The 12439-nt window shown below is 57.7% G+C and overlaps 1 protein-coding gene across 10 annotated transcripts; it reads left to right on the top strand.

Annotated features, from left to right (window-relative positions):
• The first annotated feature begins 117 nt into the window (after nucleotides 1-117).
• CASC3 (CASC3 exon junction complex subunit) lies at nucleotides 118-11877 on the top strand. 10 transcript variants are annotated; one of them, XR_007905746.1, is made up of 15 exons: nucleotides 118-402; nucleotides 2244-2271; nucleotides 2567-2604; nucleotides 4093-4251; nucleotides 4328-4479; nucleotides 4888-5064; nucleotides 5453-6138; nucleotides 7565-7629; nucleotides 7806-7920; nucleotides 8503-8601; nucleotides 9196-9410; nucleotides 9802-9922; nucleotides 10509-10631; nucleotides 10778-10854; nucleotides 11455-11877. XR_007905746.1 is itself a non-coding variant. In XM_051794595.1 (15 exons), exons 1-14 carry the CDS (start codon nucleotides 136-138, stop codon nucleotides 10811-10813), a joined length of 2241 nt encoding a protein of 746 aa, XP_051650555.1. In that variant the 5' UTR covers nucleotides 118-135; the 3' UTR covers nucleotides 10814-10854; nucleotides 11455-11877. The 10 variants fall into 10 exon arrangements, 9 of the variants coding, with proteins under 9 accessions (XP_051650555.1, XP_051650554.1, XP_051650552.1 ...); XM_051794595.1 differs by having other exon boundaries at nucleotides 9802-9895; nucleotides 10791-10854; XM_051794594.1 differs by having other exon boundaries at nucleotides 9802-9901; nucleotides 10791-10854.
• The last annotated feature ends 562 nt before the right edge of the window (nucleotides 11878-12439 follow it).

The following is a 12439-nucleotide window of genomic DNA, read 5'->3' as shown; positions in this document are numbered from 1 at the left end:
GCGTGACGTCACGGCGGCGCTCGCGCGCCCCCTGGCGGGCGGCGGCGGCGGCGCCCGGTACCGGCGGGGCGCGGCGGGGGGGGGGGGGGGGGGGAGCGGCGCGCGCGGCCCGTCCCGTGGTGCCCCGCGGCCAAGATGGCGGACCGGCGGCGGCAGCGCGCCTCGCAGGACAGCGAGGACAGCGACGGCTCGGCGGCCTCCGACAGCGCCGCGTCCGCGCCGGGCTCCCCGCGCTCCCCGCGCTCCCGCTCGGCCTCAGGGTCGCGGTCGCGTTCCCGCTCCCGGTCCGGCTCGCCGCGGCCGCCGCACCGCGCCGCGGGGGCCTTGGGAGCCGGGCCGCGGGGTCGCGGGGCCGAGAGCGCCGGTGGGGCCGGGGGGAAGAGCGCGGCCGAGTCGGAGTGTGTGAGTGAGGGGTGGGCGCGGCGGGACCCCGGGAGGGAGAGGTGCGACCTTGGGGACACCGGGAGCGATGGGGGATTTCGGTGACCCCGGGGAAGGAGGGATCTGGGGAGACCGGGAGGGGGTTTTGGTGTGTGGGGGGGAGGTTGGGAACTTGGGGACACTGGGGACGGAGTGGGAGGGCTGGGGAACGGGGGAGGGCTCTGGTGAATGGGGGGGGGCGTGGGGGAAGTCAGGGACACTGCGGACCCTCGGGAGGGGGCTGGAGGGGGGCATCCTGCGTCTTGGGGTCCCGTGGGGGGCTAATTCGGGGTCCTTGGGGACAGGGGGACCCTCTTGAGGGAGGCAGGGGGCTGGGGGATTGCTCTGGTGTCTGGGGGGGTCCCGTGGGGGAAGTCAGGGGTCTTAGAGCTGGGGGAGGCTGGTACTGGGGCCTGGGAACGTGGGGGACAAGAGGAGGCTGGAGAGCTGAGGGAGCAGCAGGCTGGGGAATTGGGGGTACTGGGGGAATTGGGGCAGAACCCCTCTGTGTGTTGGGGGGAGCAGGACTGGGGAAGCCTCGGGGGGGTGTCTGTGGCCCCCCAGGACCAGGGAAGGGCTTTGCTCTGTCCCCCTGTGCCCCAGGGTTTGTTCCCTGTTCCCCATCTGCCTTCCTGAGCTCCCATTCCTGGGGTCCCATCCCCATTCCTAGGGTCCTGTCCCCATTCCTGGGGTCCCATCCCCACCCCTGGGGTCCCTGCAGTGGGAGGCAGGCGGGTGGGGGCTGCTGTTGCTCCCCTCATCGGGCAGTTCTGCTCTGGCAGTTCACATCCAGATGCAGTTCCCTCCTGTTTTGGGTTCCAGGGCTGGTTATTTCCAGCTCTCCCTGATTCCCGTGGTTGTTTTGGTGTTCGGATTTATCTCGTGCCTTGTCTGGTTGTTTGTGCTCTGAGGTTGTTTTTCCTGCACAGTTGGGTCAGTCTGTTCATGTATCATGGAATCATGGAATGGTTTAGGTTGGGAGGGACCTTAAAGCCCATCCAGTCCCACCCCCTGCCATGGGCAGGGACACCTTCCACTGTCCCAGGTTGCTCCAAGCCCCATCCAACCTGGCCTTGGACACTTCCAGGGCTGGGGCAGCCACAGCTTCTCTGGGCAACAGTTTTACTGAACACTTTTCCTGCTCTGAGCTGTTCCTTCATCCACCACCTTTCCTGAGTTGGATCCTGCATGGCATCTGTGTGTTATTCCCTGGTTTTGCCCTTTCCCTGGCTCTCCCTTGGCGAGAGAGGGATCCTGGCACTCCTGTCATTGCCACTGTGTTCCCTGGAGACTCCCAGCACTGACACAGGCTGTGCTTTGCTCTCAATATTCCCCCAATGTAGCTGCTCTGGAAAGGCACTGGAGCCCTGGAATTTGTTCCTTTGTGGTCACTGGAGCTGAACTTCCAAGGGTGGATACGACAGGAGCAGGGCCTGTCGTTGTGTCTGGGATCATGGGATGCTGGATATTAGGAAAAACAGATGCTAGGATGAAACAGTAGAAGCTAGAAAAGATACTAGGCTAGTAGATATTAGGAAAGTAGTTTATAATGAAAATTTCTTCATGGAAGAGATTGTAAAGCACTGGAATGAGCTGTCCAGGCAGTGGTGGAGTCACCCTCCCTGGAAGTGTTCAAAACCATGTGGATGTGGCACCTGGGGACGTGGATTAGTGGTGACAAGGCAGTGCTGGGATAATGGACTTGGCGATCTTAAGTGTCTTTCCCAGTCTGAACAGTTCCATGATTCCATGTTTCCACGCTGCAGGGACCTGGCTGCTGGTCTCCTCTTCCTCTAACTCCCCTCTCTCTCCTCTCTCTGCAGGAAAGCGAGGATGGCATCGAAGGAGACGGTGAGTGATGACCTCTGGCCGTAGCAAGCATTGTTTGTGCGAAAAAAAAAAATAGAAGTCAGATAAAATGTCTTTTCCAGCAATCCTGTGGTTGTTGCCATCCCAAATATTCACTTGTAACATGGGGTGCAGAGACAGCACACCCCAAACTTGCTCCTGCTCCCTTCTGGGCTGGTTGGGGTGTTGATCCGGGATGGTGCTCGCCTCCAGATTCCCTTTGGAAGGGATTTGGTGGCACTGGGAGAGGAACCATGTCCGGCCCTGCCCTAATCCCAACCGTTTTCCCTCCCTGCAGCCGTGCTCTCAGACTACGAAAGCGCCGAGGACTCGGAGGTAAGCGACTGGTTCTCATGGAATTTCAGCACAATTCCCAGGCTGTGTCCTTGGATCTCTTCCACTTGACCCCCCTGTCTCCCAAGGAAACAGCCTCTCCCAGTGCCAGCCCCTGGGATACAGTCCCTGGCACTGGGACCAGTGTCCCTGTGCTGCTGGGAGGGTGTAGGGCCTGTACGTGCCAGGAAAAACTCTCCTGGCTCCTCAGACACTGGGAACAGGATTTGCCGTGGCCAAGAAGGGCGTGGGAGGAGTGTGGGATGCTCATTGGGTTTTAATTAGTTGAAATTAAAAAGCAAAGTGGTGGTTGGGAGCATCCCAGGAGCTTCCCTGTGTTCTGGAGGAGCAGCTGGAGGGGCGACGCATCCCAGGAGTTGGGGGTGCTGAGGGAATCCCACCCCACCAGTGCCTGGGGGCTGCGGGTTTCCCTGGATTTTCGGAACTCAAAGATTTCCAGGAAGTTTAGAGAAGTTCTGGTCTCTGAGGGTTATAGTGAAGGGTTTCTAGGGAAAATCCATCTCTTGTTTTGGGATCCTTCAGGGATCCAGTGGTTAGGGAACACACAAACCACCAGGCAGAGGAAATCCAAGCTGTTAATTTGGGAGTTGATCTCAGTTTGGGAATTAAGCATTGCCATTAACGAGGAAGGAGCGTGGCAGCACAGGGAGGGAACAGGGCAGCTCCCGGAGCTCCTCCAGCCTGGAATCCTGCGTGGAGACTCCCGGTGGCAGCGAGGTTGTTGCATCACCACCCGTGCCAGGATGACTCTGTTCCTGTGCCTAAAAATAATGCCCGGCCTGGGCTTCCCCGGCGTAAACACCGGGAGCAGCCGATGTGGAAGGGCTGTGTTGAAAGAGGAAAATGGAGCAGGGTTTGGTTAATCACCCCGAGCTATTTTTAGTTCGGCTCCAGCCTCCGAAGGCTCCTGGAGGGTGAAACCAGGTCACGCTCCTGAGCAGAGTGAGTCAGCTGAGGAACTCCAGGGAATTTGGAAACGTGGCTCTGGCTGGATCCGGGCCCTCGGCGTGGAAGGAAGGGCCTGTGATCACCAGTCTCCCCAGTTTGCAGGAGCCCTTTTTGGAGTGATGGGATGCCAGGGCTTTGTGGAAGAGCTGATCCCAGCTCCATTCCAGAAAGCCTGTTGGATCCTCACTTTCCTGGAAGAGGCTGGGTTTATTTAGCCTTTGCTTTTTCTGTAAAAATACTGGGATGGGAAGAATTCTAAGAGCTAATCCTCTGCTTTTGAAGAGTCAGGTCTAACAGCTGGAACAGGGATCTCATTCCAGATTTGGGGAGATTCCTGGGGGAATCTGTTGTGGCATCTAACTGCAGGTTTGGGGGTATTCCTGTGGAACCTGTTGCTGGGTCTAACTCCAGATTTGGGGGAAATCCTGGGGGATCTGTTGCTGGATCTAACTCCAGATTTGGGGAGATACCTGGGAGATCTGTTTCTAACGGAGCACATTTGAGTCACTGGGTGTCTGCCAGGCGGAGGAGGAGGATTACAGCGAGGAAGAAAGCTCCAAGGTGGACTTGAAGCAGGACAGCACCGACTCCTGCGAGTCAGCAGCCAGAGCAGAGAAGGGCAGTGAGAAGCTGGATGCCAAGGGAGCGGTGACGGGCGAGCGGCAGAGCGGGGACGGGCAGGTGGGTGTCCCGCGGGGACGGGCTGGGGGCTGGCAACAGGACTGCTGCAGTGGTGAGAGCTCGCTGGTTCTGACAGGAGAGCACGGAGCCTGTGGAGAAAAAGGTTGGGAAGAAGGTCCCCAAGCACCTGGACGACGATGAGGATCGGAAGAACCCCGCGTACATCCCGCGCAAGGGGCTCTTCTTCGAGCACGACCTGCGAGGGCAGACGCAGGAGGAGGAGGTCAGGTATGTGTCCCCCAGGGGCTCTGGGAGAGGGAGGCTGTTCCAGGCCAGCTTCCAGGCCAACCTCTGGCAGCACAGCTCCTTGTTTCAGTGGGATGCACTGGGAAGGTCCATGCTTCCATTACCTGCTCTGTGTCCTTCCAGGACACTTCATGTTTTTGTTTTGAACAAGAGATGCAAATAAGCTCCCAAAAAAAAGCCTCATGCCAGGGAGCAGTGACCCTTCCTGCTACTTTTCCCAAAGAGCAGTGGGTCACCAGCAGCTGCTGGGCAGGAGGAGCGGGGGGAAGGAGGAATGCTGCCTCCTGTGCATTCCCTGCCCCAGGAATGCTCGGTCTCTGTGTGTGGGACTGCTCGAAGCTGCCACATCTCAGCTGTACATCCTTACTCCTCCCTGTGTCCCTGCTCCAGGCCCAAGGGCCGTCAGCGGAAGCTGTGGAAGGACGAGGGGCGCTGGGAACACGACAAATTCCGGGAGGACGAGCAGGCCCCCAAGACCAGGCAGGAGCTGATTGCTCTGTACGGATACGACATCCGCTCAGCCCACAACCCCGACGACATCAAGCCCAGGAGGATGCGCAAACCACGGTGAGCCCCAGAGTCACACCAGGCCCTGGACTGTCCCCTGAGAGGATGGGTCTAGAGCCCCAAAGAGGGGAAGCCCTGTTGTATGGGAGAGAGTTAATTCTTGGAAGCATTTCGCTGCCCTCAGTCCATTCTGTCTTCCTGTGCCTGTATTTGCATTGTCAGTGATCCATGAGCACTTCCAGTGTTTATTTTGTCTGTTTTCACTCCCCTGGGATCACCTGTGATCACCTTGGCACTGTGGTTTATGGTTTAAACCAAAGTGCTGTGTGGATTTAAAAACCCATCACTTATTCCTGGGATTTCTAGACGTGCATCCCAGAGAGGGGCACAGCAATTCCTCCCACCCAGGGGTTTCTTTGCAGTTAATTGTGCTGTTTTTCTCCCCCAGGTTTGGGAGTCCCCCCCAGCGAGACCCCAACTGGTCCAGCGAGAGGCCCCCGAAGCCCCCGAGGCACCAGGGAGCCAAGAGCCCCTCGGCCCCCCCACGGCCCTTCACCAGCCGCAGCTCTGCCAGCACTGGCAGGATGGCCCCCACCAGGAACTACCCCAGGATGGGGGGCTACAAGGAGACCCGTCCAGGCTACCGGGCTTCAGAAACGGGTGTCCCGCACAGAAACGGGGAACAAGCCAAGCAGGAGAGCGGCTACCGCGGGAAACGGGCGGAGCAGAGCCCGCCGAGGGACACGTCCCCCGAGCTGGAGGTGCCACATATCCATGGCAGCCCCGGGAAGGAGGAGGGGGCTCTGGAAAACCAAGCCGTGGCTGCTGATGCTGCGCAGCCGCCACCAGACAGACCAGTTGAGAAGAAATCCTATTCCCGGGCAAGAAGGACCAGAGTGAAGGCTGGGGACGCGGGGAAGCTGCCGGAGGAAGCGCCCGCTTCCGAGGGGCTGGCTCCTGTCATTCCAAAACCCACACCTGCAGAGACCTCCCCCCCACCAGCCAAGAGCAACTGGGAGTCGCCAGTGGAATCCAGCGTGGATGGACTCGAGCAGGAGATGACCCAGATGAACCTGACAGAGCAGAACTGGACCCCGGGGCAGTCCCAGTTCATCCCACCTCGGGAGATGAGGGGTAAGTGGGAGTAGCCTCCTGGTTTTCCAGCAGCCTGGTGCCATCCTGCTCCATGCAGCTGGTTGGAGTTGATCTGTCTCTGCCCAAGCCCAGTCCCAGGGTAGGTGGTTCCTGCTGAGGAAGAGCAGTGGGGACAAAACCACAGAGAAAAAAGAGGAAATTAAACATTCCAGCAGGCGAATGGAGTTAGGTCTGGGAAGGACAGAAGGGGAGATCCTTTCTCTCTCCCTGTGGTGTGAATCACAGCAAGACTGACTCATGCCACAGGAGAGCAGGAGATAAGGATCAATAACTGGATGTCCTGCTGGAGCAGGAGGGAACTTTTCCCTGTTTATCAGCTCATTTCCTGGAACTGGGGCTTGGTTGCCACCAGCTGAGGCCTGTCTGGGATTGGCAAATCTCTTTGTGCCTGGGAGGAGGAAGGGACTTGGGGCAGAGTTACCTTGCTGCCAGCTGAGGACAGTTCCAGTTGCGTATCCATGGAGAGGTCATCCAGGTATAATTATCCCTGTGCAGAATTAGAGTGTTCTGGAGAGGGCTAGAGTGCTTCCCGAGGGGAATAAAACTGGATCAAGGAGAAGGAAGTGACTTGCTGCTTTCATAAGCGTCTGTGGGGTTGAGGTCGTGGAACCAGAAGTCATTTTGTACTGGTGGGACTGGGAAGTCTGTGTGTGAACAGACCCTTGGACAGGATGGAAACGTGGCAGTGGGATGAGAGTTCAGAAGAGCTCAGATTGTGTATTTTTGGGTGTTTTTATGCTTAAAAATGAAGTGTCTTCACAAATTTCCCTTGGGACAGCTCTAGGCTGTGTCACATTCTGCCCGTGACTCTGCTGTCCCTTGTTTGTCCCTAGTGGATGAGGGAGGAGTTAATTCTGGGAAGCATTTGGCTCCCATCAGTCCATTCTGTATCCCTGTGCCTGCATTTGCACTGTCAGTGATCCATGAGCACTTCCAGTTATTTATTTAGTCCGTTTTCACTCCCCTGGGACCACCTGTGGTCACCTTGGCACCGTGGTTTAAACCATGGTTTTAAAAGCCGTCACTTCACTGTTTGGTTCCAAAGGTTCCCTTGATAAAGGCATTTACACCCTGCAGAGGGTTTAAATTGCACCTTCAGATCCCACATGGATCCTTGATCCACCTGGAAGAGACCCATGTCTCAGCAGACACAGAGCTTAAACCAGGACGTGGATTTATTTTTTAAGCAGGATTTAGAAGGTGCTGAGCACCGTGGGTGAGCGTGCAGTGACAAAACAGCCTGTAATTTGTCCCAAAATATTTAGAATTACCATAAGGGTGATGAAGTCCGAAGGTTCCATGTCATGGGAGAGAGAGCTGAGCCACAGCAACATCCCTGGGCGAGGCAGCTCCGGCCTGGGACCGAGCACAAACCACAATAATAACCAGTCTGTTCCTTCCTCAGGTATTCCCAACCATATGCACGTGGGAACTGGGCCACCACCACAGTTCAACCGGATGGAGGAGATGGTAACGTGTAATCCCGGAGACGGGCTCTAATTGCTTGGGGTTGGGGTAATTAGAGGCTGCCTGACACTTCAGCCTTTCCCCTTTGGGGCTGTTTGGGGGTGACCCAGGGGAGGTTTGGGTGGGGGGTGTGTGGTGTTGGTGCCTCCCAGCCCCCCCTGACGCCGGGACTCTTGCAGGCAGTGCCGGGGGGCCGTGTCAAGCGTTACTCCTCACAGCGCCAGAGACCCCCCGTGCCAGAGCCCGCACCCCCCATGCACATCAGCATCATGGAAGGGCACTACTATGACCCACGTGAGTGTTTCCCCCCTGCTCCCGAGTCTCCATGGGTGCTCAGAGCTGGGCAGCTGGAGCAGGAATCCCCCCCCCTCTTTTTAGTGTTGGGAAGATCAGGGTGGGCTTTGTCCTTTCTTTCCTTTGTTGTAGTGTCACTGTGGCCCCTCATACGGCGACTAAAAGGCTGCTGGGAGGCTCCCTGGTTGTGTTTAAACCGTGGAATTATCCTCAGTGTTATCCCCTCCCTGTGCCAGGGCTCTTAGGACACCCCAATTCTTCCCGAGAGCTGGGATTTGAAATGAACTTTAAATCAGGTCTTTGACCTTTGAGAGCGGGGAGAGTCACAGAGTGGGGCTGAGGATGGATTAGAAATTCCCTCCAGCATTTAAAGTGTTAGAGAAAAAATTCCCTGAGTATTTTCTTGCTTTCCTGAGGGAGTAGGAGGCTTTTCTGTTGGGATCACATGGCAGCTGTGAGCCTGGGAGCCTGCGTGTGCCGTGGGAGCTGGCTGGGAGCCCTCGGGGCTACTGGGCTGTGTGTCCTGCTGCAGGGGAATGAAATTCCGTGGAGCTTTTCCTCACAGGCTGTCATGTGTTGCAGTACAATTCCAGGGACCAATCTACACCCACGGGGAGAACCCGGCCCCACTGCCACCCCAAGGGATGATCGTGCAGCCGGAGATGCACCTCCCTCATCCAGGTGAGGAGCCAGCAGGACACCCCTCGACCCAGGGGACAGGGAACTCTGGTTTCCCACAGCCTCTGTCACTGGGGGAATCCATTTTTCCTAGTTTTAAAACATGGAAGAGACCTGCTCCCTACTGCAGTGAGGCTGAATCAGTGTCAGTTTTAAGGAAAGAAAAAAATAGGTGTTTCTGGAGCTTCCAGTCAGTGCAGGGTGGGGGAATTTGAACCTTTGGCAGCTCTCAGCTGGATCTCTGCAGGTCCCTGTTGGGCCCCTCTGGGCTGAGCCGCTCCCTTCCGTGGGCACTGGGCTGGTTCCTCACTCCCTGTTCTGTAGCTCAGGGAAAAGCAGAACTAGAAGCTGTTGAACTGGCACATCCTCTGCTTGCTACCAAAACTGTTTCCTGAAGTGGATTTGTGATGGGGTCATGTCCTATCCCAGTGAATCGGGACCTGGAATTGGGGAAGGGGCCGTGCCCCGTGTCCCTCCCCAGCGTGGGGCTGCAGGGGAGCCTTGGAGCAGAGCGTGCTTCTTCCTGCTGCCAGCCCTGCCCTCTGTGGGACACAGTGGCTTCTCCAGTGACATCCCTCTCCTTCCCATCCCCTCCAGGTTTACACCCCCACCAGACACCCCCCGCCATGGCAAACCCCGGCCTGTACCCCCCGCCGGTGTCCATGCCCCCGGGCCAGCCCCCGCCGCAGCAGCTGCTCACTCCGACCTACTTCTCCGCCCCTGGAGTGATGAATTTTGGGAATCCTGGCTACCCCTACCCCCCCGGAGCTCTGCCCCCTCCGCCTCCTCCGCATCTCTATCCCAACACACAGGTAAGCCGGGTGTGCCGCGGCTCCTTCCCAAGCAGGAGGGACCCTGTGGAGTGTGGGGTGTGTTCTCCGAGGTTTTCCTGGGAGAGGATGTGGAGCAGGTGCACTGCTCCGTGAGGGGGAGGCTGCTACCATCCTGGAAAGGATTGCTCCCTGCGTGTGGGGTCTGGAAATCCTGTACTGGGGGATCTGAAATTGAGGCGTTCCCCTACGGAACAGGAGACAGCCCACCAGAAACTTGGGAACAGGCACAGCCCCTCCAGGTCCCTGCTGAGCCAAGGACACCTTGGGAATGGCTTTGGAAGTCGGCTCTGTTTGGGATGGAGGCTGGGAACTGGATGGTGTGAACATGGGGCTGGATTTTCTTGCTCTGTGACCCAACTCCACATCTAAGGTTGCTGCCGAGCAGCGAGGAGGCAGATTGGATCGTGTCCGTGAGGAGACAGATCAGAGCAGATCCCTGAGGAGGCGGATTGGATCGGATCCCTGTGAGGGTCAGACCAGATCAGATCCCTGTGAGGAGACAGATCAGATCAGATTCTCCAGGAGGCAGGGCAGACCATATCCTTGCAAAGGCAGATCAGAGCAGACTAGATGCGTGTGAGGAGGCAGATGAGCCCAGCCCAGCCCAGATCCCCGTCCCGGAGCAGGGCTGACACACCGTGGCAGGACAGAGAGCTGCACGATCCCTGAGCTCCAGACACTCCCTGCCCTTCCTGCTGCTCCGGGTGATCCCCACTCTGGGGGCAGATCCTGACCCCTGGGCCACGGGGCTGGGTGTGCCGGGGAGCTGTGTCCCTGTGGAATAGCTGTTGGGAAGCACAGGCATTCCGTGGCATTGGGGAACTGCAGGATGAGGGAATCCCCTCTGCCATGGGCGGTGTCCCATCTCTGCCCACCCTACCAGCAGGACCCCAGCAAGGGGTGGGGGTACACGAGGGGCCTCAGGAGCTGGTCTTTGGGGGGCACAGCACAGGTTAACCCCCTCCCCATGCCGGCTCACCCTTGGTGCTGGCTGGGGGCAGCTGTCAAACCTGGTGGGGACCGTGTGGTGTCTCCCAGTCCCCCCAGCCCAGAGCTCTGACCCCGCTGCTCCCACAGGCGCAGTCCCAGGTGTATGGGGGGGTCACCTACTACAACACTGTCCAGCAGCAGGTGCAGCCCAAGCCTTCCCCACCCCGCCGGACGTCCCAGCCCGTGACCATCAAACCACCCCCTCCGGAGGTACCGTCCCCTTGCTTGGCTCTGTGTGTGTGTGTGGTACCAGTGGCGTGTTTGAGGCTGCAGTTCCCTCTCCCATCCCGAAAAACTAACCTTGTTCTGAGGAAATCTTAAACCTGTTTTCGTCTTTGACCTGTCCCAAACCTCAGCTTCTCTTTGCAGGTGGTAAGCAGGGCTCCAGTTAATTTGAGTTACTTAAATCTTTAAAACTAAAACCACGTAAAAAGTAAGTCTGAAGTTGACTTTTTTTTTTTTTTTTTTTTTTAATTATTTGCTCAGGGTAGAAAAAAGAACAATTTAGAGAGGGAAAAACCCAGCCCTAAGCTAGGAGACAGGAATTCTCTGGAAGAGTAAATGTTGAGACCTTATTAGCAGATAATTCAGGCAGCAGAATTAAAGGTTTTTCAGGGATGAGAATGCTTCCCTGCACTGGGAATGGTCTCCCTGCTCCAGTGCTGTGAGCTGTGCGTGTGTGAGCGTGCTGAAGTGCCACGTGTGTGTTTTTGGTTTCCCTTTCCATACCTTCCTCACATATGGAAGCCGAGCAAGCCCAGACCCGGGCAGGCATGTTCTGGTGGGTTCTCATACACGGGGAGGGCTGGGAAGCAGATTGTCTGATGGAGGGGCCCTGAGAAAGCCCTTGTGATGGAAAAATCTGGAACCACAAGGAGAGGTTGGCACGGAGAGCTGGTTGTGCCCAGAGGGGTTGGGGGGGGAGGTTGGCACCCAGATGTGGAGGGTTTGCTGGCAGGACAGCCATAGCACTGAGCCTCCCATGCCAGGGTTTGGGGTGGTCCTGAACCTCTGCTGCTCTTCCCCCTCCCAGGACAGCAAAGGTGAAAAATCAAAGGAGAGGAGCAACACGTAGGGATGTGGCCACGGGAATCCCAGCACCAGACTCGGCACCTCGGCGAGGAGGAAGCTGCTCCTTGGAACGGCTCCTTCCCTGGGCGGAGGTGAGGCAGCGGGATGAGACACCTGCACCTGCTCAGGGCCAGGCACTTCCCCCCGTGGTCTGAGCGGTGCCTTCCCGAAATCCATCCCACTGCTGCCCACCCCCCTCCTCCCCCGCGCTGGGGCCGCCGAAGAACCAGCCCCCGAGTCGGTCCTTGGCCACACGTTCTCCCAACTTCTCCCCGTTACTGAACGTTCCCCGCTCCCTCCCCAGATGTCAAACTCCGCTGGCTTGATCGTGGTCTGTTTTTATTTAAGGAATGAAGCAGCTCCTTCATTAAAGCTGATTTGTTTCTTTTGGGTATTTCGTATTTATTTGTCTGGGTAAGCAGCAGTGACATCCTCTGACACAGTTCGTTCTTCATTTCAATTCTCTTTTCAATTACCAAATTGATTTCTGCCACTCTGGGAGCAGCAGAAGGGCGGGAGAGTCATGGGAGGCTGTTGGGAATGCACTGCCTGGGCAGGAACTACTTAATTTAGGAGCTGCTCCTAATTCTTTTCCCAGCAAGCCGTTGGTAACTGGTGTTGGTCCGTTGAGTGTGAGCTCTCAGGTGGGATTCCACAGGGTGACCTCCATCCCTGCTGCCACCTGCCCTCTCGGCAGCGACGGGGAGGTTTGTGGGTGCCCAGCACCCCGACGCTGCCCGAGCAGCCCAGCCAGCACCCAAACCAGCTCGGCAGGGCCGGGTTTGCTCCCAGCGCTTGGGAGTTGCTGCTGGGGCTGTGGAGGGTGTTGGAACCTGCCCCGACGCTCCGGGCTGGGCTCTGGCCCCACGAGGAAGCGCCGCAGCCCCGCGCCTGTTCCCGCCTCGGTTCCCTCCCCCACGGCAGCCTCGTGTCCCCGTTCAGATTCC

The sequence above is a fragment of the Manacus candei genome, unplaced genomic scaffold (genome assembly GCF_025592945.1).
Source record: "Manacus candei isolate 608988 ecotype Guabito, Panama unplaced genomic scaffold, ASM2559294v1 h1tg000040l, whole genome shotgun sequence".
Taxonomy (NCBI): Eukaryota; Metazoa; Chordata; class Aves; order Passeriformes; family Pipridae; genus Manacus; species Manacus candei.
Note: the sequence above shows the minus strand (reverse complement) of the source record. Positions and strands in the feature narration are given on the sequence as shown.

What these genes read in the sequence shown, in the direction of transcription:
- CASC3 (XM_051794592.1), top strand. Translation starts at nt 136, where the DNA reads ATGGCGGACCGGCGGCGGCAGCGCGCCTCGCAGGACAGCGAGGACAGC. An exon ending in ATCTCTATCCCAACACACAG is followed by an intron (nt 9,411 to 9,801) that starts GTAAGCCGGGTG and finishes TCCACATCTAAG; the next exon opens with GTTGCTGCCGAGCAGCGAGG. An exon ending in TCAAACCACCCCCTCCGGAG is followed by an intron (nt 10,632 to 10,790) that starts GTACCGTCCCCT and finishes TTCTCTTTGCAG; the next exon opens with GTGGTAAGCAGGGCTCCAGT.